The 25,866-nt window shown below is 48.3% G+C and overlaps 1 protein-coding gene and 1 pseudogene across 7 annotated transcripts; one reads left to right on the forward strand and one right to left on the reverse strand.

Annotated features, from left to right (window-relative positions):
• The first annotated feature begins 315 nt into the window (after positions 1 to 315).
• Positions 316 to 23,869, forward strand: FLYWCH1 (FLYWCH-type zinc finger 1). Of its 7 annotated transcripts, XM_039885082.1 has the most exons (11): positions 317 to 473; positions 2,463 to 2,579; positions 11,329 to 11,425; positions 12,212 to 12,643; positions 12,892 to 13,350; positions 14,344 to 14,775; positions 14,918 to 15,181; positions 18,315 to 18,578; positions 19,575 to 19,847; positions 20,745 to 20,817; positions 22,739 to 23,869. In XM_039885082.1, exons 4-11 carry the CDS (start codon positions 12,310 to 12,312, stop codon positions 22,776 to 22,778), a joined length of 2,139 nt encoding a protein of 712 aa, XP_039741016.1. In that variant the 5' UTR covers positions 317 to 473; positions 2,463 to 2,579; positions 11,329 to 11,425; positions 12,212 to 12,309; the 3' UTR covers positions 22,779 to 23,869. The 7 variants fall into 7 exon arrangements, with proteins under 7 accessions (XP_039741018.1, XP_039741019.1, XP_039741020.1 ...); XM_039885084.1 differs by lacking the exon at positions 11,329 to 11,425 and having other exon boundaries at positions 316 to 473; positions 22,743 to 23,869; XM_039885081.1 differs by lacking the exon at positions 11,329 to 11,425.
• Positions 16,410 to 16,528, reverse strand: LOC120620588 (uncharacterized; annotated as a pseudogene).
• Positions 23,870 to 25,866: the final 1,997 nt, after the last annotated feature.

Here is a 25,866-nt window from a genome sequence, read left to right on the forward strand (position 1 = left end):
TGCATAAGAAATTTCCTTCTGCTTGCTAAGAAAAGTGATGGCCTAAGGATGCATTCAAACAAATGCTCCCGCTTTGCGAGCAGAGAGTCAAACCCCGGGGGAAATCTTGGGGTCTCAGTTAAGTCCCCCACCTCACTGGTCTGAGAGCTCCAGGCTTAGGACCCCCCGTCCAAGCCACAGGTCCTGATAGGCTCCGTCCCCCGACGCCGCCACCCAATCCTGGGCTTTCCCCGCCTCTTTTGCAAGCCCTAGCCCCGCCTCCCAGCTCCGATTGGTCGGGCCGTTAGCTCAGCGCCGCGCGGGGAAAACCCGGAGAGGCCGAGTGAGCCCCACCAAAATGGGCTTTGCTGCGCATGCCCAACAGGAGCCAGCCTAGGCGTGCCTGGAGGCCGGCTCTCCAACGCGGTGGCGCGCGCTCCCGACGACCCACGAGACGGAGCGCGCGAGCACGGGGCTCGCTCCCAAGAGGGCAGGTAAGGGGCGGGGAGCAGGCCCCAGGGTTGCGGTAACCTGCGGGGCCTGGTGCGCGAGGTTGATGCCTGCGGCTGTAGCGTTGGAAGCCAAAGGACCTGCCGCGGTTCAGTCGCCAGAGAGGGAGGGCCCCGCTGCAGTCGCCGCCTGGCTGGTGCCCGGTGAGGACGGGCCCCAGCGGGTCCAGGAGGGTCCAGGTCCAATGGCGTGGACGCGCCCCCGGCCGGGCTCTCTTGGGGGTCCCCAAGGGCTGCTGATGCTGCGGGGAGGGGTGTCCCTAGGCTCTGCGTCCCGGCGCTCAGACCACCTTCTGTCCTTCACCAGGATTCTCCTTTCTCTTCGCCTCTCCTTCCCCCAACCAACCCGACTCTGGGACCGAGCTCTGACACTCCAAATCAAGGAATTCTACATTCACCTGTCTCCCTGGCGGTATCCGCCTCACCGCGTACTGCCCCCACCCTGGCACCCAGCGCAGCCTCTTCCCATCTTTGTGGTTCTGGAGGTCCTAGTGACCTTGCACTTTTTACTGTTGTTACACCCCTCCTTCCACTTCTGATTATGTAGATTGTCCGCTGTGGCTTTCAAACTTTTTATTTCAACTTACATTGAGAAACGTTTTACGTGCAAACTCTGTGCCTGTAGATGTAGATTGCTGAGAGATAAGTTTAAAGGGAGCTATTACCCTAACCTCACATGATGCAGCCCGATGTACTCTACTTCAGTTCTGTTCTGTTCTGTTCTGTTCTGTTCTGTTCTGTTCTGTTCTTTCCACTCCAAAGGACTATTGCTAACCCATGAAATTGATTTCAAGAGCTAATGGGTGTGTAACCATGGTTGGAAAGCCTTGCTTTAACCGTCTGTCCTTTGCTTCCTTTACTCCTTGCCTTTGGAGGATGCTGAGCTCCAATATAATCAGAGAATCATGTGTAATCTTAAAAAGGGTATATTTTATTATTTTGACATGTCTACATTTCAAGACCAAAACCGTTTCCCGGATTTGATTTGAATTTTCTGGTTTGATTCAATCAGGTTTCTCTTGTTCCTCTTCCAAAAGCTCCTAGTCAGACTGGGGAAAGAGATAGTGTGTGAGGTTGGAGTTAGACTGTGGAGCATTTATAACAGAAATAGAGATGATTATGGTTGGAGAGAAAAATTATTAAAGTTGAGCTTTAGGAAGATTTACCTGCCGGCACTGCACTGCTGCATAGGGAGAATTGAGAGGTCCAGAAGCTAGAGGGGACGACCGTTAGGGAGGCAGTGGGGATCAAAGCCCTGAGGTAGTGTGCAGTGGAAGGCATGGAAGATGGCCAGATCAGGTAGCAAGAATGAGATTTGAGGACACATTAGGCCTGATAAGGAAGGAGTAAAAGTAGCTAAGATTCTGATGGGGAATTGGGGGTTTGGAGGTGGGGAGGGCTGTTGGCTGGAATTTCCCTTTCTGTAGCCTGTGCATCTCTAAGTTGTTTTGGAGCAGTGGTTCTCAGGAGACATTCACAATGTTGGTTGTCAGGACTTGGGGAGGGGGGTGCTCCTGGCATCCAGCAGGCAGAGGCCATAAATGCTGCTAAACCATCCTTCATGGCACGGGACAGGCCCCACAACAAAAAGTTATCTGGTACAAAATGCTGAGGTTGAGAAGCCCTGCTTTAGAATAGCAGTTCTTAATCTTTATTACTGTCACCTTCAAGCTCTCTGGGAAATAAGGCCTGTATTCACACGCAGAGACTATGCATATAATCACAGGAGGGTTCATGGGCCAGTCAGTGTGTACCTATAACCCACATAGCTCAATAGTGGGGGAGGGGAGGGGATAGCAGTTGAAATCATTCAGGAGTTTTTTCAAACATCGATACCCTTCTCTCCTCCCCTTCCACTATTCAGGACCCCTGTTAGAGCCTGGACAAAAAATTCATTGTTCTTGTGTGATGATTTACAGTTTATAGAAGAATTTCACATACAGTATCTCATTTGCCACTTTTCCTATTTCACAGGTAAAACCAGCCCGGAGAAGTGATGAGATTTGCCCCAGGTCTCCCATCCAGCAAGCCAGCTGTAAGGACCTGAACGTTGGCAGCTGACAATGGTGGTTGTTGCTCTCATGTATGAAGGTAATTCTGTTGATCTGCCATCAGCTGCCAAGCCAGGCTCTGCTTTCGAAGACCTTATTGATCAGGGCTTGGACCCCGGGGTGTCTGAGAGGTGCCTAACAGTTCATAATATTGTGTGTGTTGGGTATTGGGTTTACACTGTTGTGACCACCAGCAGGAGAGCACTATCAGAGCAGGCAGTCTCAAATTGCTCTGTACCTCAACTATGGGGGAGGGGAAAGAGGATAAGAGAGTGATGAACCATAAACTGTGAAGCCTTTGAACTTTCTCTTTACATCTGCCTGACTTAAAAACACTCCAGACACTCAATTAGTCTTTATTGAGTAAAAATTGAATGTTACAGAGTAAACACATTAGAGCCCAAGTATTTACCTCAAAACAATGACCTTGCAAAGTAAAAAATTTAAACCCATGTAGAATAAATATACATATATAACAAATAAAAGTTTCATATGATAATACTTTTATTATATGCAATGCAGATTGGTATAGGCTATGTAATTTTTTAAATTGCTGACTGGAACCCAAAGATGATGGGACCAATGACCAGGGCAATTTGAAAAGCAGAGCTTTAGACCAAAACAAAGGAAATAAAACTCTTTCATACAGGTATAAAATGAACATGTGTAAAGGCTTTCACTCAACTCATTAATCAAGGAACCAGTAAGATTTCACAACCAGTTTGCAATAGAACCCAAAGAAGATTCTAAAAGACCATAGATCAGGAAAATGGAAATGAATGTGCCGATGGAGATAAAACTGGCTTTTTCCACAGTGGGAAGAATCATTTACATGGCTGTATTTACCTAGAGAGAGAGAATTTATTGTCTATAGACTAGATTATTTCTTATTGTTCTCAGTTCTTAGTTCTCATTATTCTCTACAATGGACAGAATTGTAAAAATAGCTCAAAGGCAATGAAAGGCTAGAATCATATAACCTGGAAGGATGTGTTTTAGAGAATGCATAGTTTCCATTGAAGAACAAATTTTCCTACAGTCTTATAATCTCAGTGAAGGATATTTTTGATCATGAAATAAGGCTGGTGTCATTAGAGTTGGCCTGACTATTTGTATAGATGCAGCAAGTATGTTAATTCACATATAGGCCTTCTTAAGTTTGCTTTACTGGAAGTCTTCATAAGGAATCGCAGACCAGATTTTTAAAAGTCTGATATTTGCTCTCCTGAGGTACCAAAGCCATGCTGAGGAAATTCTCTCCACCAAATTTCACCTGTACTGCTTATGAATTTGGGCAAGTTCCTCTCTTCTTGATATCCCCCAAATACCCCAAGGTATCTGAAACTTGGTAAATTGTTAAAGGATCATTTCAAAAAAAGATGAATTCATGATTCCCCCACAGATATAAAATAAACAGATGTGAATGATTTTGTTTAACACATTAACAAGGGAACCTGTGACAGATTTAAATGAGATAATGCATGTAAAACATTTCATGTGGGGCCCAGCATAATGAAAACCTCAGATCCCTTTTAAGTTGGTCACTTAGTTGAGGGTCACCTATTTCTCAAGGACACCTGTTCCAGTGTTTCTCAAAGCATAGTCCATGGTCCACCAGTACCAGAGCTTCATGGGATAGTTGTTAAAAATCCAGATTCTTGAATCCCTCTCCAGAAATTTGAATGTGAAATCCAGGTGTTACTGCATGGGGTCATGTGAAATCTGGCATTGCCCCAGTGGCGTAAAGGGAGTCCTTGGTTCTTTCCCACTGACATAGTAAAGAATTACAGGTCACCGAGAATTAGAAAAAATAAGATTTATTGAAAGTACATTTGAGAAGGAGACAGGCCATGCTAAGGAAGGCTACAGCCCTGTGGGATTTGGGAGGTGAAAAGATAGAGGTTAACATACACTCCCAGGGAGGAGCAGGTTTTCAGTGGAGACAGCTGTAACAGCACAGAAGTGAGAAAGTCTGTTTTTATTTGGGCTATGATGATAGGTTACAAGCGCGGTCCTATATGATTGGCATGTGAGGTCACCTTAACTGACACTTGACTGCTGTGTAACCCTTTGCCTACTGCGCATGAGCTTACCTAGAATTCAGTCTGTTATAATTAGATTCATGAACTTCCAGGCATAAGCATGATATTATAATGATGATATAACGAGGCTGAGGTTATGAGCAGGTTGGGGTAGTACTTTCTGCTCATGCATTTGTGGCTGGTTTAGCCGGCAGCTTTTACAACCTTTGTGCCTTAGGATTTAGGGTAATTCATACCCATAAAATGAGAGGTGTCCCTGGGAGATCTTTAAGGAAGGTCTTCAAGGGAGGTTTCTATGGTTGCAGAGCTGAGCCTTCGCTCCTGTCACTTATGCCTGCCTAACTACCTAACACAGGTACCTATACATTTATCAAGCGCTATGGGGTAAATCTTATGGAGACCAGAATTACGCATACAAATAATTGAAATAAAAGTTTTGTGAAAACTGTAATTATCCTCATAGATGCACTCTTTCTATTTCATTTTTTAAATGCTGGTCACAAGAGGTGGGGAGGGCGGCAGTAAGCTGCCCTGGGCACTGTGGAATGTTGAGCAGGCTCCTTGGCCCCACCCACCAGATGCTAGCAGTGTGCCCCATCCCCTAGCTGTGACAACCAAGAATGTCTCTGGACACTGCCAAATGTTTCCTGAGGGGCAACTAACCCTGACTGAGAACCGCCAGTCTTAACCCTATCGATACCTATAGTCAGAACTGTTTTAACTTATTTTAAAAGTTTAGGCCCTGAAAGCAAACCCAGGAGGTTTGAATGTCGACTCTGTTCTTTATTGACCTGGCTCTTAGCCTAGAGGACCTAAGATTAATCCTTAGATTCCTCCTCTGTAATATGAAATAACAGTAGACTCTAACTGATGAGGCTATTTGGAAGATAAAATGAAATAATGCACGCAAAGTCCTTAGAGTAGTGCTGAGCACGTAGCTGCTATTTGGTCCTTTCGACTCTCGAAGGTTGTATCGGTCGACAGAAACTAAGATTTCAACTGGGAATTTCATTACTCTTCCTGGGGGTGGAAGAGCTGAGAAGCCAAAAATGGAATGGTGAGCACCCCAGAGATTAGCAGTGGCTAGATGCTGCCACCACAACAAGGCCGGGGATCTAGGACAGCAGGCTGGGGACCCTGCCATGCTGGAGCAGACAGCACTGGTGGGGCCACGCCAAGCAGGTAACTGCAGGGACACCCTCCTTCCTCTACCCTCCAGTCTCCCACGGTGCCTCCCATTGGCCAGATCTTCTGGAAGCCACTATGATAAACTACAAAATAGCTGGTCTGAAAGGATGCATCAGTAAAGCTGACAACTTACTCTGAAGGCCTGACTGCAGCTTTGTGTATGTCTTCTGTGCATTCCTTCTGTAACTGGCATTTTTCTCTTTAAGCCTCGGCTGCTCAGGGCAAAGGGAGATGCCCAATTAGCTCTGAACCAACTGAGCCTGGGTTCAAGTCCTGGCTCTCACTAGCTGTGTGGTCTTGGACCACTCACTTCAGACCCTGAGCCTCAGTTTCCCCAGAAGCAGAGCAGGGGATGATGGTAACACTTGGAAGTGAGATTATTGGGTTATCGTACTGGAGGTGTGGCTGATGTCATAGGATTTTTGTTCCCAGCTAAGGTCCCAGCCAGAGGACCAAAAACACAGTATTCTCTCTCTTTTTCTCTTCACTCCCTCTCTCTCTCACTCCCACTCAGGATGTCTCTGAGTCACTAATTTTCTCTGTCAACTTCCATTGTGTCTATAAGTTTGAAACTTAGGTTTTCAAAAACCTTTTATTTTTAGTTAATTTTAAACTTTTTAAAATATTGCTAAAATAGTACAAAGAATTCCCATATACCCAGTTTTCCTGAATGTCAACATCTTACCTAACATTGTACAGTGATTAAATCCAAGAAATAAACATCAGTACAATATTATTAACCTAAACTATTAATCTTACTCAGATCTCACCAGCTTTTCCCTTAGCATCCTTTTTCTATTCTGGGATCCCACATTGCATTTAAATGTTGTGCCTCCTTAGGCTCCTCCAGTCTGTGACAGGTCCCCAGTTTTTCCTTGTCCTTGATGACCTTGACAGTTTTGAAGTGCCCCGGTCAGTTGTTTTGTAGACTGTTCTTCCATGTGGCTTAGATTAGAATGGAAGTGCACGGTTTGGGCAAGAATATCACAGAGATGATGGTGTCCTTCTCGGTGCCTCTTATCAAGGAGGTCATGAAGTTGGTGGGTTTGTTTACTGGTGAAGTTGACTTTGATCACTTAACCGGGTGTCTGCAGGATTTATTCACTGTCAAGTTACTATCTTTCCCTTTGTAGTTAGTAAATACCTCAGGGGAAATATCTTTGAGGCTATGCAAGTCCCTCAACAGGGATTTTAATATACTTGATTTTTATTCATTTCTCTGTTCTTTTGTTTACATTACTTTTTATTTTCTTGTATGACATCATGTCATGTAGGAATATTCATTGCTTTTTCTGAGAGTTACAGAGTTAAAGAAAAATTACCAAGCGAGGAGAAACAGCTTATCTTTAAAGTATTTAATATTTTCCCACTATAAAAAGAGTTTATAAACATTGTAAACAATTTTGAAAAAAAACAGAAGAAATGTATGGAAAAAATAAATCACTACTTTACTACTTTTAACATTTCGAGATATTTCTTCCTAGTTATTTAAGGTATTTTTAAGCCATGAACATATAAAATAAAGTTAGTCAATAAATAAAAAATATAATTGAAGTCAAGAAGAGATAGAAGAAAAGTGGATTGAAGGCTAGGTATAGTGTCAATGTCCATGTAATACTTCGGTTTTTAAAAAACACAAACAAACAAAAACCTTAACTTAGAAGAGATAGTCTTTGATGAATTTAAATGGATTCTGCTTTCTAGCTAATAAGTTTTGTAAATACAAAGATTTTTGGAATTCTTGAATTATTTTTGTGACATGTTCAAACTCCCAAATTCTTGTTTTGGAAACATTGTGCAGTACATTTAATTTATTTCAAGAATGCGCAGTATATTCATTTTAAGGAGCAACATCGCCATCTTGTGTTCTTCTAGAGTATTGCTGCTGAGGGTTTAGATTGTGTTTTCCTAACTGCTATGGGTCTACATTACATAATGCTTTAGTCCTTTACAAGGGCTCCCTCTGCTCTGCGGGTCTGGACTTCCCACTCTAACGTAGAATAAAATAGTAAACAACATATTGAACACAATGTGCGTACGACAGAAAATAAAGTGTATGTTAAAGGCACGAATATAAGAATGGAAATAGCTTTGCGTTTGAGTGGCAGAATTATGAGCGATTTATTAGTATTTTGTTCTTAACACTTTAAAAGTGTTTTCTATATAGTTTTTACAATACAATATTAGCAACTTACAAAATATTTCATTATATAACTCATGCCACTCCTCTCCTTTGATGAGGAAAGCAAGCCCAGGAGTGAGAAGCCTGTTTATGGTATAGAAAACTGGTTGTCATACAAGTTTATAGATATGACTGCAAACCTGAGTCATCTATAAACGATTCTTTAAAAACAGCTTTATTGGGATATGATTCACATATGATACAATTCCACTATCTAAAATGTATAATTCAATGTTTTTAGTGTAGTCACAGAGTTGTGCAACCATCACTACAATTTTACATTTTCATTACGCCAAAAAGAACCCCCACACCCCTTAGTATCACTCGTTAATCTCCTCCCCAGGCCTGTGCAACCACTAATCTGTTTTCTGTCTCTTACGGATTTGCCTGTTCTGGATGTTTCATATGAATGAATCATACAATATGTGACTTTCGTGACTGACTTCTTTCACTCAGCATCATGTTTTCACGATTCATCCATATTGTAACGTGTGTCAGAACTTCATTCCTTTCTGTTGCTGAAGAAATGCCATAGTATGGATAGACTACATACAAGCCTGAGCAGGTGTTTCAGAGGGAGAAGATGGTTTAGGGACCAACCGCCAAGCCAGTGCTAAGCCTGCATGGTGTCCAGAGAGGAGAATGGTGTCTGCAGAGTTGAGGGCCAGCTGGCCAGAAGGCCAGGATGAGAAGGAAGGAGTATTGGCTGCTATTGCAAAGTTGAACTATTAAGGGAAAGGGGCTTTTGTGAGGTTTTGTTTTAGGATATGGGAGACCTAAGAACCCTGATAGTCCAAATGCAAAGAACCAGCAGAGGCAGAGGGGTTTGACAACCAGAGAGAGCAGGACATGAATTGTGGAGAAGGGGCCCCCTTAGGTTAAAGGAAATGGATAGGGACACTTCATTTTCCAAATCAAGATAAAATATGTATGTCCTCTTTATTCAGACAGTGAAGAGTGGTAAGAGCTTACAAAGATATCTACCCCCAATGGATAAATTGTGAATCAGATAAAAATTGTAGAATTCCGAATCATGGAGAGATAACTTTAGTTAATCAGAAATCTGCATGTTTTTGGAGAACTTCCTTCACCGATGATGTTAGGTCAATGGGACATTACTACGTATAGTTCGTTACAGATTATTTTTTGCACGTGTGGCAAAATATACACAAAAATCTACAACTTTAATCATTTTTTAAGTATACAGTTCAGTGGAATTAAGTACATTCACATTGTTGTGCAAACATCACCACCATCCATCTTTTCATCAACTTAAACTGACACTCTGTGCTCATTATACAACTCCCCACCTCTTTCCCCACAGCACCTGGCAACCACCATCTGACTTTCTGTCTCTATGAATTTGATCACTCTAGCTCCATCATGTAAGTGGAGTCATTCAGCATTTGCCCTTCTGTGACCGGCTTATTTCATGTTACAGACTGTTTAAACATAATTCTCATTTTCTGTCCTTTATACTTAATGTTTTTGTTCGTCTCACTGGATTATTAGTCCTTTAAACATGATTGTCTAAGGGATTTAACGTTTGTGTACCATGGCACCTGGAGTTCAAAAGCACTTTGATGTTGAATATTTCACAACCATGAGCATTATTTCAACCATCAAAAAGCCAAAACCCACGAGGTGCAGTCACTTGCCAAGAAGAACAGTTACTGCTGTGTAACAAATGATCCCCAATCTTACTGGCTTAAATCAACAGTAGTTTATTATTGATCAGGATTCCATGGGATGGCTTCACTGTTCCTCTACTGGTTTCCTTGGGCTGCTTCATGTGGCTACAAACAGCTGGAGGGTCTGCCGGTCTTCCTCCATGCCCGGCAGTGCTTCTGTCCCCTGCATGTGACCTCTCATACAGCTTTGTTCCCACACAGTCTCCAGGCCATATCCCAGGAGGGCAAGAACTTCCAAGCCCCCACAGCGTGTTTCTGTCACACTTAACAAGTCACACAGCAAGTGACCAACCTGAGCTGAAGGCCAGTCCACATTCAAGACCACAGTGCAAAGGCACCTGTATACTTTAAGGGAGAATTTAGCCATTAAACAATCTACACTTTAAGGCACTTTAATGGATAAGAATGGGAACTGTCAAGGGAATCCAGATTCTAGTTCATTGCAATACCCAGGCATTTCCATACAGTGGTCAGTCATAGTTCAGAGTCTTTCATTGGAACTTTTCCCATATCCTTTTAGGGACATGGTCTTGAATTTAAACAGCAATTTTAGTTGAAAGGATCGGCAGTGTCTCCTGACTTGGGGTCCCATGACTACGGGTCCCATGACTCCGAGTACAGTTCCACGGAAATGTGGGCGGTTCTTTGCCATGCTGCCTCCCCGCTGGTCATGGCCCTGTAGAAATGTGCATGCTGGCTGGATACTGACTGCACCGCCTTGGGTGGCCTGAGTTATCTGAAAGGCCTTCTGAGGAAGGGAGGGCGGCTTCTTTGTGTCCTTTTGCACCCAGTCGGTGGAAGCCGTGGGGAAGGCAAGAGAGCAGGCAGCTCGCGGGGCGTGGGGAGGACACGGGGTTGGAAAGGACAAGGGGTTGGAGATCGCGGCTTCCTTGAGTCCTGGGATCGCTGAGCCTGGGAGCTAGAGGGGCGGGCCGCAGGTGGAAGGACTTGCGCTAGGGCCAATCATTGTGGGGAGCGGCCTGTGGGCCTTCAGCCGTAACCCTTTCCTGCACCCAGCCATTCTGCTCCCGGAGGCCTCAGGGTGTCTTGCTTCTGCGGGTCTCCACGTCCCCCGTGCCCCTGCCCTGCCACATCGCCCTGTGGGGCTAGGTGGGCAGGGCCAGGAAGGACCGCACGGGTGGAGCAGAGGTTGGCTTGTCTGGGAGCTGAACTGGGGTTAGGGAGATGACGCAGAAGGACAGGCGGGGGCTCCCAGCCAGATGTCCTGGTACCTAACGGATTTCCTTGGGTCTCGACCCTCAAGACTGGGCTTCCCTGCTGCCCAAGGCTAGGCGAGTGTGTGCTACTGGGGACGCTGTCGGGGACGCGGGGCCCCTAGGGCCCCGCAGGCCCCGCAAATGGCCTGACCAGGCCTTGGTGATCTGAATGTGGGCCCCAGACCAGGAAACTTGCAAGGGGGAATGGAGAACCAGGAAGAATTTGGAACTGTATAACTTGAGACCGGGAGTGACAGCTCCCAGTGGGGAGACTGAAATGTGAGGGTAGCCTGCAGTCTTGTTTCTGGGCTATTACTGAGAGCTGGGAAAGACCACAAAGATCCTCATCCCTGCCCACTGACTAATCCCTCAAGAAGACAGAAAGACCACACTGTACTGATGCCCCTAGGCACAGGTTTCCAGGCCAGCCTGGCCCCCATAGTCCATCCTTTCTGCTTCTCCAATCCAGAAGCTGGGAAGCCCTCAGTGATGGAGGATTCTCCAGATACCTCTACAGCCTTGTCCCCATCCTGCTGAGGCAGCACCAGGACCAGCTCAGGCACAAGGTCACTGCCCTGATGGGGCCCTAGCATCTTCTGATGCTGTGGGTAAGGTGGGGTGAGGAATGGTGGCCTGGAACCCATGGCCTGGGATGAGGGCCAGATCTAGACATGAATCAAGAATCTCACCTCCTAGGGCCAAGCTTTCCCTCTGTGGTCTGCAGAATGTCAGAGTAAAGGGCACCAGGCATTCTTGGACGGTCAGTGACCTCAGCTCACGTCCCCGGTGCCTGTCTTGGATGCTTGGTGCTCAAGAGCACCAGTGACTGTTATCCTGGACCATGTACACCAGGTGTCATGTGGGGATGGGCTCTGGGTTCACTTGGACTGGACTCCCAGCTGTCACTTCACAGTTGTGTTGGTCGCCCCTACGTACCTCAGTGTCCTTATCTGTAAACTGGGTCAATAAGAATGATAAACTGTCATAACATGGAGCTGGAAGGTTAAATGGTAAAACCCATGAAACACTTGCCCCGTGCTCAGCACCTATGGGCCCTGGTTCGTAGTAACTAACAATTATCAGTCCCTCAGTCCCCCAATAGTCCTCCGCACCAAGAGCCCTGTATTTAGCACATTTTATGCTCAGGGAAAGTGAGGTTTTGATGGGGGAGATAACATACCCAAGGCCACCAAGAGAGGAACCGGCTGAGCAGAAGCACCAGCCAAGGGTTCTCCAGCTCTTTTGAGGTCCTAGCCTAGGGCCCTGACTGCCCAACCTGCACCCCAGATCTATTTTCCTGAGCCCCAGACCCCAAGGCTTCTCCACTGACAGAGTTTTGCCTCCTCTCTTAGGACAGAGCCCTAGATTGCCAAGTTCCTTGCCAGCAAGGAGGAGAACTTTATCCGCTGGTGCCTGAACGTGGCCTGGGAGACAGGCCGTTGGTCCCAGAATGCCCCTGCCTGAGCCCAGCGAGCAGGAGGGTGAGAGCGTGAAGGCCGGCCAGGAGCCGTCCCCTGAGTCCCCTGAGACAGGCACAGATGTGGTCCCCACAGCCCCCACGAAGCCCAAGGAATTCTCTAATCTGGTCCTGCTAACGACCTCTACTGAGAATGGGAATGGGGTGGGCTCTCAGCCCAAAGGAGTGCACTGTGTCATGTCCCTGGAGATGTCTGGCCCTGACACCCTGGCCAGGACCCTCCAGATCCTGCCAGCAGAGGAGCAGGGAGGGGCAGTCCAGCCAAGCCCCCAGGCCCCTGAGCAGAAACGCAACAAGCCAGACACAGGTGAGTTCCGGGCCTGCTGTCCCTGGCCCTGCATGCTCACACTCGGGCCCCCACACACTCCCCTTTCCAATGGGGTGACCTTGGCTGTCCTATGCCTGCTCTGAGCCAAGCCTCCTTATCTCTAATTTTGACCCTGTCCTAGGCCGATATGATGATCCTCATCCCTGTGCACCCCCATCGTTCCCGTCCATATCTCTGGCCTCAAGTTTGCTCCACGTCAGCTAACCCAGCCCTCTCCTTGCCCTCAGCAGCCCCCACACCCCTGGAGTTCCTGAGGACCCCATTTGGGGGCCGCCTCCTGGTGCTTGAGTCCTTCCTGTACAAACAGGAGAAGGCCGTGGGGGACAAGGTGTACTGGAAGTGCCGAGAGCACACCGAGCTGGGCTGCCGGGGCCGGGCCATCACCCGAGGCCCGCGAGCCACAGTGATGCGGGACCACTGCCACCCACCTGACGAGAAGGGCCTAGAGGCCCGTCGCCAAAGACAGAAGCTGCCGAGCCCAGCCCTGCCGGAAGGCTTGGGGGGTCCTGATGGCCCTGGAGACAGAGTGGAGGAGCCACTCGGGGTGGGCCCATGGCTGTGCCCAGAGGAGCCAGAGCCCGCCCCTGGGCTGGTGCTGAGCAAGCCAGCCCCAGAGGAGGATGAGGGGCTGCGAGCCCTGTCACTGCTAAGATTGCCTCCCAAGAAACGCCCAACACTGGGCATTGGTGAGTGCCCCCAACCCCGCTCCACTCTGGGACAGGAAGGAACCTTCAGACCCTTTTCTGTACTCAAAGAGAAATGATTTTTTAAATGTGCTTGAAGTCAAAATGACTTTAAGACTATCAAGGTGTCCCAGTAATCATTAAGCCTATAGATTAGAACTAGAGCTCCTGAACCAGTGGTTCCAGGTCCTTCTGGAATTCTTTGATGCAGCAGGATCCAGTATGGGGCTCGGAAACATGAGTTTTAACAGGCTCCATGTAATTCTGGTAACCCATGAAGTTTGGGGAGTTTGGCCTCGTGGGAGAGTCTTCAGCTTTGGCTCTCAGGTTCAAGTTCCAGCCCAACCTCACGTAGCTGGGTAGCTTCAGAACGTTTGCTGAACTTCTAGAGTTTCAGGCACTTTGTCCTAAGATGAGTGATAGCCTAGATGTCAGGGAGATTCGGCATGTGACTCCTGGGAAGTGCTGAGCACTGGCCCAGCATGTGGTGGTGCTGAGTAACCAGTAGATGAAATCTTTGAATCTTCCTGCAGTTTTTGTTACCAGTAACTAGGAGGTGGGTTTGGTCCCAAACGCATTTGTTGCCTCCTGACCTGGAAAGGATTCAAGGACTCAAGGCTGAAGGATTTAAGGCAGCTACTGGGGCAGGGTGAGGGAGAGGGACTTACTTTACCCTGTATATCTTTTGGTACCATTTGTATTTTATGGTATATGCATGTATTACTCTAAAATTAAATAAGATTTTTAAACAAACCCTAAGAAAAAGTATGACCAGGAGTGACTGAGTGCATAGGCTGTGGAGTCAGAGCCAGCCTGGCCCTTCCAGGTATGTGACTTTGGATGCGGCCTCCTCACTGACCCTCAGGAGTGATACCGCACCTCCCGCTTGGGTCGCGGGGTCAGGGGGACGCATTCAGTAACGTACATGCTTGACCACGTGCTTCACTGGCCTTACCTCCTGGCCTCCTCCCCTTCGCTGCCTGGTTCCTTTTCCAGGAGAATGCCCATCCCTGGAGTTCCTGAGGACCTGTTATGGGGGCAGCTTCCTGGTACATCAGTCATTCCTATACAAGCGGGAGAAGGCCGTGGGGGACAAAGTATACTGGACGTGCCGGGATCATGCATTGCATGGCTGCCGCAGCCGGGCTATCACCCAGGGCGCACGGGTGACTGTGATGCGTGGCCATTGCCACTCACCTGATGTGGAGGGCCTGCAGGCCCGGCGGCAGCAGGAAAAGGCCATGGAGACACTGAAGGCCAGGCCAGGCGGCCCTGGGGGCCAAGTGGACAAGCTGCTCCGAGGTGTGGACAGCCTGCTCTACCACAGGGGGCCCGGCACCCTGACTCTTACCAGGCCCAGGCCCAGAAAGCATGCAAAGCCCCAGGCCCTACAGGGATCCCCTGCTGAGGACCAGGACAAGGAGCTAGGTGAGTCTTCCATCCCCACTGGCCACAGGGGGTAGCTAGGGGAAAGGAACTCAAGTCTTCCTGAGGGTGGGGAGGTAGGAGGGGGTGGCATTAGTGCTAGCCCAGCTTCCCCTCTTCCAACCACCTCCCCCTTTCTCCCCAGGAGGACCTGAGTTCCTGAGGACCCCCCTGGGGGGCAGCTTCCTGGTGCACGAGTCCTTCCTCTACAGGCGAGAGAAGGCTGCTGGCGAGAAGGTGTACTGGACGTGCCGGGACCAGGCCCGCATGGGCTGCCGCAGCCGAGCCATCACCCAGGGCCAGCGGGTGACCGTGATGCGTGGCCACTGCCACCCACCCGACCTTGGGGGCCTGGAGGCCCTGAGGCAGCGGGAGAGACGCCCTGGTACAGCCCAGTGGGGAAGTTCAGGTAGGACGGGGAGTGGGCCTCAGGGATAGGAGGAGATCCAGACAGCCAGTCAGTCTTTCCCTCTTGACCCCCCATACTCCCCAGCAACACCCGCCTCTTCCTTACTGGGAGCACTCTGGGAGGAGTTTCAGCCCTCTCTCCTCTTGCTCTTCCCTTCCCTCACCCCTTCTTCACCCACCTCACCACATTCCCGGGCTGAACTCCAGAATAGGCTGGTCCCCCTCACTCAGATGGTGATCCTCACTTTTCTGCTCAGACCAGCCTGAGCTGCCCGGAAATCTCTGCAGCACATGATCATCCCAGGCTCCCTGTCCTCCTCCTCCTTCTTCCTTGTTTTTCTTAAGAATTTATAGGAGTTATAGAGAAAGTGAATTGCATATGGCATTTTCTCATTTTTACAGTGTTAGTAGATAATATAGTGCCTAGGAACAAGCACACCCTACACACCAAGTGGTTAAAGGACAGAGAGTGATATTTTCAGGTAGTCAACTAACTACTTCTCTCCTCCAGCTCTTCTCCATGAATATCTATCATCGTCCCTTGGGGAACCCTGACGAGGGTCACATCCCCTCTCTTTTCATCTTTGTCCACTTGGTCAGCCCCACAGGGCCTGATGTTTGGACTCTCAAGGTCACAAGAACATAAATGTCCCTGTTCTCATCTTGCTAAGAAAAGCAGCTTCAGCCCAGTCTTCTCTACTTACCCGGCTCTTCATTCATGTCCATGAGACACCTGCCTCTCCTTCAGGGGGGCCCAGTCCTACAATTTTTGGAGTCATCTGAGTCACCTTTAGACCCTTTTTGGCCCTAAAGTTCTCTCAAACTTGAGATCTCTGATTTTATTTCCTTCTGACTCTCTTTATTCCATTTCCATGTAACTTCTGAGTACATGGAGATAAAACCATAAGGCACGTGGTGGCTCCGCCCTGTCCTCACCCCCAACTCCCACCCCGAATAACCACTCTGAGCTCCTTCCCTTGTTTCTTAGGGTAGCTGCTGCCCCTATTTCTTAAAACGTGCTTCTACTGCCGTCAACTGGTTCCTTAATCTCTTGTTGACTTCCGATGAAAGTAAGGATTCAGTTATTACACACTACCTCCATCTTCTTAATGCAATTACCAAAGTTTGTTCGTTCGTTTGTTTGTTTTTTATTTTAGGCGAGGCAACCCTTGTTTGACCTCACAGATTGCAAGGACCTTGTCATCTTACAATCCCTTATTTATTTTTTATGCCTACAACATCTGGTCTTCCTAGGTGGTCTCCCATCCAAGTACTAACCAGGCCTGACCCTGCTTAGCTTCCAAGATCAGACGGGATCAGGCTTGTTCAGGGTGGCATGGCTGTAGACTATTTTTGTTTTATTACAAAAATCTGCTCATGGCTGAGCCGGGAATACACTGCACTTGTTTCCTCCTCACACAGCTCTTTGTTTTCTGGGCAGTACAGCAGCCGCTGGCTCAGCCTGGAGTTCCGTGTGCCCATCGCTTCTCTTCCTCACACGTCAAGTCAACCCAGCAGACGACAGCTCCAGGCTTTGCTCCTGCCTCCCCATCTCCCCAAGGTCCCCTGGCTGGAACCCATGTCTCTGGGCCTCTCTTTCTCTTGCTTGGTTTACCCTCTTGTCTTGCAAAGTCCCTCCTTTACTCACTCCCTGAGTCCCTGGAGGCCACACTGTTGAGATCATGGGTGTCTGAAGTTGTCTTGATGATGGAGACATGGCTGTTGGTGGAGCTCCAGGTTATAAATCTTTCTTCCATGGTTGTTTGGTCTCTGTTCTGGAATGACCCACAGCTTTCTGAAGACCGATCCTATGCATGTGATGGGTGTTGGCTTGGAGTTTTAGGGCCGTGTCTTGAGGCCCTGGGCTGGTCAGAGCGCACAGGAGAAACCTTCCACAGTGGTCTAAGCCTGGCTGCCGGAAGGAAAATGAGCAAGAAGTGTCACTTTCCGGATACAGATTTCCACTTTCTCCTCCCCCAGGTACAGACATCCTTATCTTATTGCACTTCATACAAACAACCCACATCTAGGCCCCCTGTGTAGGGTTGCCCTGGACCCCGCCTTCAGAGAGACCTCTGGCCTCCCAGACTCAGATACTGGACTCCACTGTCCTCAATGGCTTCCCCTCCAGGGTCGTTTGCCAAATCTGTGACCACAAGCCCTCCCACAACCTCCCCGCCAGCCTCTACCATTCTGTCAGCATCTCTTGCTATGCTGCTGTCTCCTCCTTATTCCAAATTTTCTGGCCTGGTGCTCTGTGCCTTCATCATTCCTAAGGGGACATTTTCATTGGGTTCAAGAGGAGCAGAAACATGTCACAAGGTCACCTAGCTGGATTCTACAGCCAGACACCCTCACCTGACCCCCACTCGCTCCAGGACGGTCTCAACCCCATGGTTTCTGCTGCTGTCCACTGCACCGACAGACTTCTCAGTCTGTCTCCAGCTCCTCTGTGTGGTCCCTGTGCCTGGACAGAGGGAAGGGGGTCCTCTGGGCAGAAGGATGTGGCCACTGCCCTCTCAACACATCCAAGATGTGACCCATGCCACTGCTTGCCTCCTCCTGCTGCCCTCGGGTCAAATCCCTCTCTAGCCTGGCTCTCAGGGGAGTCCACACTTCTGCAGCTCACTGCCAGCTGCTCACAATACACCTAACATAACACCCATTTAACTTTCGATTGCTTGTCCCCCAGAGGGGCCATCACTTATTTCTCCAACTCAGCAGGGACCACACAGCCCTGTGCATATGTACCCTGTCGTAGGAACCTGGGATAAGCAAGCGGATATAGCAAAGACGTTCCCTTCAAAGGTACCATGAGGTGGAGGAACAGCCCTCTGCCTTCAGGGGACTCCATCTCACCAGTCTCCTGCCTCTCTTCCCTGCCAAGCTCAGGAGAGGCCAGGAGCTGAGGCCAGGCTGGGTTTGGGGCTGGGGGAGGGTCTGTGTCCTGGGCTCCAGGGCCGGCTCACTTTAAGGAAGTGGCTGCAGTGTGGGGGTGGGGCCAGCAGGGGGTCACTCCAGGAGCCTTGCTGCTCTGGCTTTAAGAACAAGACCTCTACGCACCTCACTGTTCTGCTCCAAGGCCTGGGCTCCAGGCTCTCCTACCCCTAACTACCTCCTCCGTTTCTCCCCAGGAGGCCCTGAGTTCCTGAAGACTCCCCTAGGGGGCAGCTTCCTGGTACACGAGTCTTTCCTCTACAGGCGGGAGAAGGCTGCTGGCGAGAAGGTGTACTGGACGTGCCGGGACCAGGCCCGCATGGGCTGCCGCAGCCGGGCCATCACTCAGGGACAGCGGGTGATGGTGATGCGTAGGCATTGCCACCCACCTGACCTTGGGGGCCTGGAAGCCCTGAGGCAGCGCGAGCAGTTCCCCAGCCCAGCCCAGAGGGAAGGCTCAGGTATGGGCAGGCTGGATCCTGGTCTCCCTGTTCCCTGTCAGTCCCCCTGGGCCAGCCCCAGAACATAGGCTGGAGGCTGCCTGCTAAGACCTTCTACCCATGATCCATTTCCAGTGGGGTCCAGCCTTGCCCATTGGTCTGTCTGCCTGGGCCGTAAGCTCCCTGAGAGCAGAGGCTATGTCTGAGCTCCACACTCAGGGTGCTGGTCCCAGTCTGGGCTGGGCTGTCAGCGGGAGAAACCCACTCAGACCACTGGAGAAAAGAGGGTGGGAATGGGGGTGGCATTATCGGCAGCTACAGGAAGTGCTCAGCACCCATTTATGGGGCAATGTACCTACCTTGGGGACCTTTTCTCTTCCCTCCCTGGGTATCTCTTGTATCTGTTTCCTTCTATCTCCTCTCTCCCTCCCCATCCTACCCCCCAGTTATCTCTGGCCACTGCAACCCCAACAATGCATGGCCTTCTAGTTAAGGTTCTTAAAAGTCTCGAGAGAGAGTTGTTTGGTTGCCAGCTGGCCAAGGGGAGGGTGGACAGGTAGCTAGAAGGCCCCTGATGCAAAAGGTCCAGACCAGCCATGGGCTTCCCAGAATGTTCTAGCCCAGCACCTGCCCTTGGGCATTTGCCAGCAAGCAAGGAGTCCCAGCCAAGTCAGGAGAGCCCTGCAGGAAACTCAGGGTTTGGGTGGCTGAAGGGCCAACCTCCCTCGGCAGCACCTGATCCCTTAGAGACAGCCGTTCTGCACTCGAGGGTGTCAGGGCTGTGGTCCCTGGGCTGGCGACTTGAGCTTTAGTCCTCAGGGCCCTGCAGCACAGGCGGGGTGAGGGCAGTGACCGGAGTGAATCCTTGTGGCGATGGGGGCAGGGATAATACAGTTTCCTGGCTGGGGCAGGCTGGTAGGACAAAGGAAACAGCATCTATCCCCTGGCACCCAGGCTCCAGCCCTTGCTTCCAAGGCCTGGCCCAGGTACCCTACTCATGGGTCGCATTTCCTCCAGGAACCCTCCAGCCTCTGGAGTTTCTTAGGACTTCCCTTGGGGGGAAGTTCCTGGTATACGAGTCCTTCCTCTACCGAAAGGAGAAAGCCGCAGGCGAGAAGGTGTACTGGATGTGCCGTGACCAGTCCCGGCTGGGCTGCCGCAGCCGGGCCATCACCCAAGGCCAGCAGGTGACCGTGATGCGCAGCCACTGCCACCTGCCCGACCTGGCAGGCCTGGAGGCCCTGAGGCAGCGGGAGCGGCTCCCCAGCACAGCCCGGCAGGAAGACCCAGGTACAGACAGACAGGAATGGGGCGCAGCAGTGGGGTACAAAAGGACTGTGGGGATCTTGGTCTCAGCCAGTCCATGGTTCAGACACCTTGGGGGACAGGCACCATCTGGAGAGTTTTGTGCCCTGGCCTTTCTGACTTTCCAGAGTTTTCTATCTGTCCTTTCTACTGGTTCCTTCTAAAACAAACCTAAACCCACCTAAATCTGTCTCATCCTTAAAAACAAACTACTGTTTTCTCTTTCTTTTATTCTAAGAGGTCTTAACTTTTTATAGGTTGTAGTCTCTTTTGAAAATCTGATTAAAAAAATAGACCACTCCAAAGAATGTTCTAATGTGTGTGCATATGCACACACACACGCATGTAAAGTTTTGCAAATAATAACTGTATTGAACTGAAATAGGCTCCCATCACATAAACAGAATATAAAACCAGTCTTTAGAAAGTACTGTGGGCGTCATATTAATTTATGTAAATATTAAGGGCCACATCTTATAAAATACAGACATGAATCTAAGTTGTATAAAACAACTAAAAGAAACTTGATTTCTGCCTAAAACAAAAAAGGAGATTTCCATGAGAAAGCCACTGTTTTGGTTAAACAGGAAGTGGAAGTTGTGAGATGCCTTTGGCATGGTAAAGGCAGATTATTTTTGATATCTGATTGATTCTCAATATTTGATGACAAGGGCTGCAGACTGACTCTTAGGATCTCAAGTAGTTTATTTTACCAGGCAAAGGTAGTTCAAGGTGTCCCAAAGACTCCAAATCAGTGTCATTCTGCCTGGCTTTCTTTATCCTTGAGGCCTTGCAGTCATCATTACAAGGTGTGTGCCATTGGCTCTAGCAGCCCCAACAAGAAAATAATTATTAATCCATGTTTTCCATTTTTTTCCTCAGAAAATATAGAACATCTGCCTAAAGTTCAACTGTGCTTTACAACTTGTTCTCCTGAAAGCCAGCAAATTAATGGGTAATTGTATTAGTTATCTAATGATGCATCACAAATAACCCCAAAACTTAGTGGCTTGGAATGACAAATATTTACTGTCTCCCATGTGAGTCAAGATTTAAGGAGTGGTTGGGCTGAGTGATTCTGTCTCTCATGAGATTGCAGAAAATATGTCAGCTGGTCTATAGTCTTCTGAAGGCTTGAGTGGCCCATTCACTCACATGGCTGTGGGCTGGAGGACTTAGTTCCTCACCATATAGACCCCTCCCTAGGGCTGCTTGAGTGTCCTCAAATGACAGCTATCTTCTTCCAAAATGAGTGATCCGAGAGAGAGAGAGTAGAACAAGGAAATGGCCAACAATAGCAGAGTCCATTCTTCTCAAGCACATATGAAACATTCTCCAGGACAGACCATATCTCGGCCATAAAACAAGACTCCGTAAATTTAAAAGACTGAAATCATACAGGGTATGTTATCTGACCACAGTGGAATGAAACCAGAAAGCAGTGAGAGAAAGAAATTTGGGAAACTCATGAATATGTGAAAATTAAACAACACTCTCCTAAATAACCAATGACTCAAAGAAGAAATTACAAGGGAAATTAGAAAACACTTTGAAATGAACAAAATGGAGACAGCATACCAAAACTTAGGAGATGCAGCCAAGCAGCACTTAGAGGGAAATTTATATCTGTAAATATTTACATTAAAAAAAGAAAAAAGATCTCAAACCAATAACTTAAACTTACATGTTAAGATACTACAAAAAGAGAAACGTAAACTAAAGCAAGTAGAAGGAAGGAAATGATAAAAATAAGAATAGAAATTAGTCAAATAGAGAAAATTAATAACATCAAAAGTTGGTTTTTGGAAAAGATCAATAAAATTGACAAACCTTTAGTTAGATTGAACCAAAAATATTTTTTAAAAATAAAGAAGACTCAAATTATTAAAATCAAGACTGGAAGATTGAACATTACTACCTACCCCACAGGAAAAAAAAAAGTTTATAAAGGAGTACTATGAACGATGCCATTAGGTAACTTAGATAACTTAGATGAAGTTATCTAAGTAAAAAAATTCCCAGGAAGACAAGCTACCAAAACTGATTCAAGAAAAAATAGAAAATCTGAATAGATCTATTATAAGAAATTGAATTAGTAATTTTAAAACTTCCTACCAAAAAAAAAAAAAAGAAGCCCAGGCCCAGATGAATGACTTCATTGGTGACTTCTACCAAACATTTAAAGAAGAATTAACACTGATTCTTCTCAAACTTCTCAAAAATATAAGAGGAAGGGGAGGACTTTAGGTTAGTGAAAATGTTTTTAAAGCGCTTGCAGTGATGTTTGCACAACTCTGTGAATATACTACACTTTATATGGGCTAACCATATGGTATGTGAATTACAGCTCAATAAAGCAATTTTAAAAATAAAAGGAAGGAATCCACAATGACTTTATGACCAATGTCACACCCCTTCCTCTTACTTTACTCTGTTCATCAGAAGCCAGTCACCACGTTCAGCTCACACTCAAGGGAGAGGACTTAGGTTCTTCCACTTGGAATGAGAAGTATCAAGGAATTTGCAAACATTTTCTAAACCCAACACAGTAATACAGGAGGACACTGTGTTTCTTGACAAAGAATCTTGAAAAAGCCCAGCAACTTCCAGAGCAGGAGATGGGACTTCTCAGGCATGTTGGTATTTCCTCCCAGGATTTGCTAGTGTAGGAAGCTGGAAATTCTCAAATTATATAGAAATGGAACAATCTCACATTTTAAAGGAATTGATATGATGTATCTATATGTGTATATTAAAAGCGATCTGTTTGATGGTTTTCTCTAGAGAAAAGGATTACAGGAATCCTTAACTTCCTATGTTATCTATTTCCATCATGTTTGGATTTTTATACTGAATATGTGTTTCTTTGTAATCAGGAAGGTCAAAGACATAAAACCCAACAGCGAGTCCCAGTGAGGGCAATCTCCTCTCCAACTCCAGCAAAGGAACCTTGTGTGTTACTAGCAGCAAGGATGCTCTGTGTCCATATGAGATCCCAGTGCTTCCCACCTGGTTAGCTGCTGCTGGACAAAATCTCTCTTTCACTCTTTCAAAAGCATCGACGACCTTTGCACTTCCTCAAGAGGCCTCCCAGGAGGAATACTCTGATGATGTCTCTGTGCGGGCAAAGCGAAAAAGAGCACTGGGAGCTGGCGGCTTGTAGGTGTGCGTGATGTGGAGAAGGCCTGACCTCTGAAAGAACTGAAGAAGCATCTTTTCTCAAAGTCACTCTTCCCTGCTCTGCCACCCTGAGCCACAAACACCTTTCCATTTTCAGAGCACACGACTTTGCCAAAGGACTTTCCAGTTGGGTATGGCCCTGCTTTGGCCAAAGCACGCTTGGGAAGTTCCTATTTCTTGTAGCTGAGCTGAGCTGCTCTACGTAGCTCCAGTAGCCCATGTGTTTTCTGGACAGATGCCAGGTGGGCCTTTGTGCCCCTTGGCCACCTGCTGCTGGGGCGTGGCCGTCCCTTACAGAAACAGAGCAGGTCAAACCAGAGGCCCCACTACACTCTTCGACTTTCTGTCCCTCACTGTTTTCCAACTTAAATTAAACTCAGTGTCCATGATCCTCACAGCAGGTGTCGTTTCTGGCAACGGGAGCCAGCCCAGATGTCTGCAGGAAGCCACACTGAGCAGATTCTACCTAGCTGAGGCCAGCCGTGTCCTGGATCACAAGGAGAGGCAGACCCAGAAGGCAGTGGAGGCACATCCCTTTCTCTAGTCTGGTAGTACAGCAGAGAGCTTGCCTAACAGGTCCAAGAAAAGCAGGCTAATGTCCCCACGAACTCCAGAGGCTGCTGCTTGCTAACAAAGCCTCGTCCTCAACAGCAAGGCTCCTTGCCCCCACCCTATAATTGCAGAGGAAGCGCACATGACAGGCTCCCTCCTGCCAAGCTGGCCACAGAGTCTGCCATCTACCTATGGGACAGTGACACCTCAGGTGTGCCCTACTGTCCCTCAGCTTATCCATTTCCTCCAATAAACCTTTTATATCTCACCACGTAGAGCTGGTGTGTGTGTCCACATTCCTTGTGCAACAACAGCTGGCCACACACTCCATATATGCCAGTGCCACGTGGTTGAAAATAGGGGAAACTTACACAGGCCTAAGGTGCCTGGTGAGAAGCACTGAGTCACAGCATTGCCACCTGCAGAGCCTGCACTGTCTACATGCTTTGCAGCCTCCTCTGTGGGGCCTCTTCAGGGCCAACTTCCCTAGTCCCAAGTCCCACGGCCAACACATTGGCTGGGCTCTAGGCACCTAGAAGTTAGGGCGTGGTGGGAAGAATCAAAGGAAGATGCAGGCTTCTTCCCTCCTGGACATTCACCTTGCAGGGCCGGTATACTGTTTCTCTTCTCTGCAGCTGCTTTGACCTTAGAGGACAGATGGATGGTCTTTGTTGCTCGAATTGAGGATACCCAGATAGACATGAATTTGGACACGCTGTCACCTTGGGTAGCCCCACTGCCACTCAGCCACTGAACTCCAGAAGTGTCCCCCTCCTAAGTCCACTTCCTCCACAGTTTCAGAGCCAAAGAGATGTTCCCTGCCACATCACTGTCACAGAACAAAGTGCATGGGGTGGATGCCTCTTTTGGAAGCTGGCCCCTCTGCAGACAGTAACATCTTAGAGGGGCTGTGCCCTCCTTCCCTGCTCCCACTCTGCTGCTAGTTTCCCTGAATAAACCCTATTTTATATCTGCTCCATGTGGCACAGGTGGTATCTAAGCCCCTTTATATGACAGCGTGCAACAATGTCTTCACAAAGATTAGCAAAGGTATCAACAAAGAACTCAAATTTTAAAATGCTAGCAGTGGCCAGCTCTAGGAGCTCAGGCCTCCAGTCCTTGTCCCTAAGGTTGTAAAGTGAACATCACAGAAATGCTTCTCATGGCCCTACTCCCCCTTCTGGCCCTAACCCAGCCTTCTGTCCCCATGTCCTCTGTCAAGAAAGCTTCTGCAGGGTGGCACTAAGGACCTCCTTGTCACTAAAGTCAGCAGGTGCTTCTCAGAGCTCAATCTCTAGCGCTGACCGCCCCCTCCTTGATCCCTCTTTTAGATTCCCCACCTGCTCCTTGCCTACACTCCCAGCCCCCCTCAAGGGCTCCTCTGCTCCCACCAACCTATAAGCCTGGTGGTTGGTATTCTGGAGGCTGGACCTCAGCCCTTTTCTGCCTAGCCACTTTCAGGGTTCATGGTTTGTCAGTCTGCAGCACCAGCCTGGCCCTCCTTTCTGGAACCAAACCTGTGTGTCCAGCTGCCTCCAGGGCCCTGGCCCTGGGTGTCCCCTGGGCACCAGGCACGGGCAGCAAAAGGGAGTTTCTACCTGTTTTCCTCCTCATCTGATGGTCCCACCACACAAGTAAAAACCCAGAGCTGTCTTTGACACTGCCTTGCCTGTCCCTATACACCACATCCGTTGTCAGTGCCCACCAGTGCCACCGTGCCTAGTTCTTTCTTTTTTAGTATAAGTTTTATTGAGATGGAATGCACATACCACACGACTCACTCAGGAGGTCATCGCAGATATAATTAGTTAAGATGAGGGCATACTGGAGTAGGGTGAGCCCTAATCCAATATGAGTGACATCCTTATAAAAAGGGGAAATTTGGACACAGACACAGGGAGAATACCATGTGAAGATGGAGGTAGAGATCAGGGTGATGCATCTGCAAGCCAAGGAATGCCAATGGTGGCCAGCAAATCACCAAAGCTAATTGAGAGGCATTGAACAAATTCTCCCTGGCAGCTTTCAGAAGGAACCAAGCCTACTGGCATGTTGATCTCGGACTTCTAGCTTCCAGACTATAAGACAATCAATTCCCGTTGTTTAAACCCCCAGTCTTTTGGGGCCCTTCAGCAGGGAGTAAGGAAGCTTAGAGGTTCCATGAGCCACCTGGGACTGGAGCTTGCAGTGGGGACAATGCCCCTCATCTCAGTGCTGGAGTCCTGGAACTGAGCACCTCTCTCTCATCCGACACCTCCTATGCAGGAGACTG

Source organism: Pteropus medius, unplaced genomic scaffold, assembly GCF_902729225.1.
Source record: "Pteropus medius unplaced genomic scaffold, Ma_sr-lr_union100, whole genome shotgun sequence".
NCBI lineage: Eukaryota > Metazoa > Chordata > Mammalia > Chiroptera > Pteropodidae > Pteropus > Pteropus medius.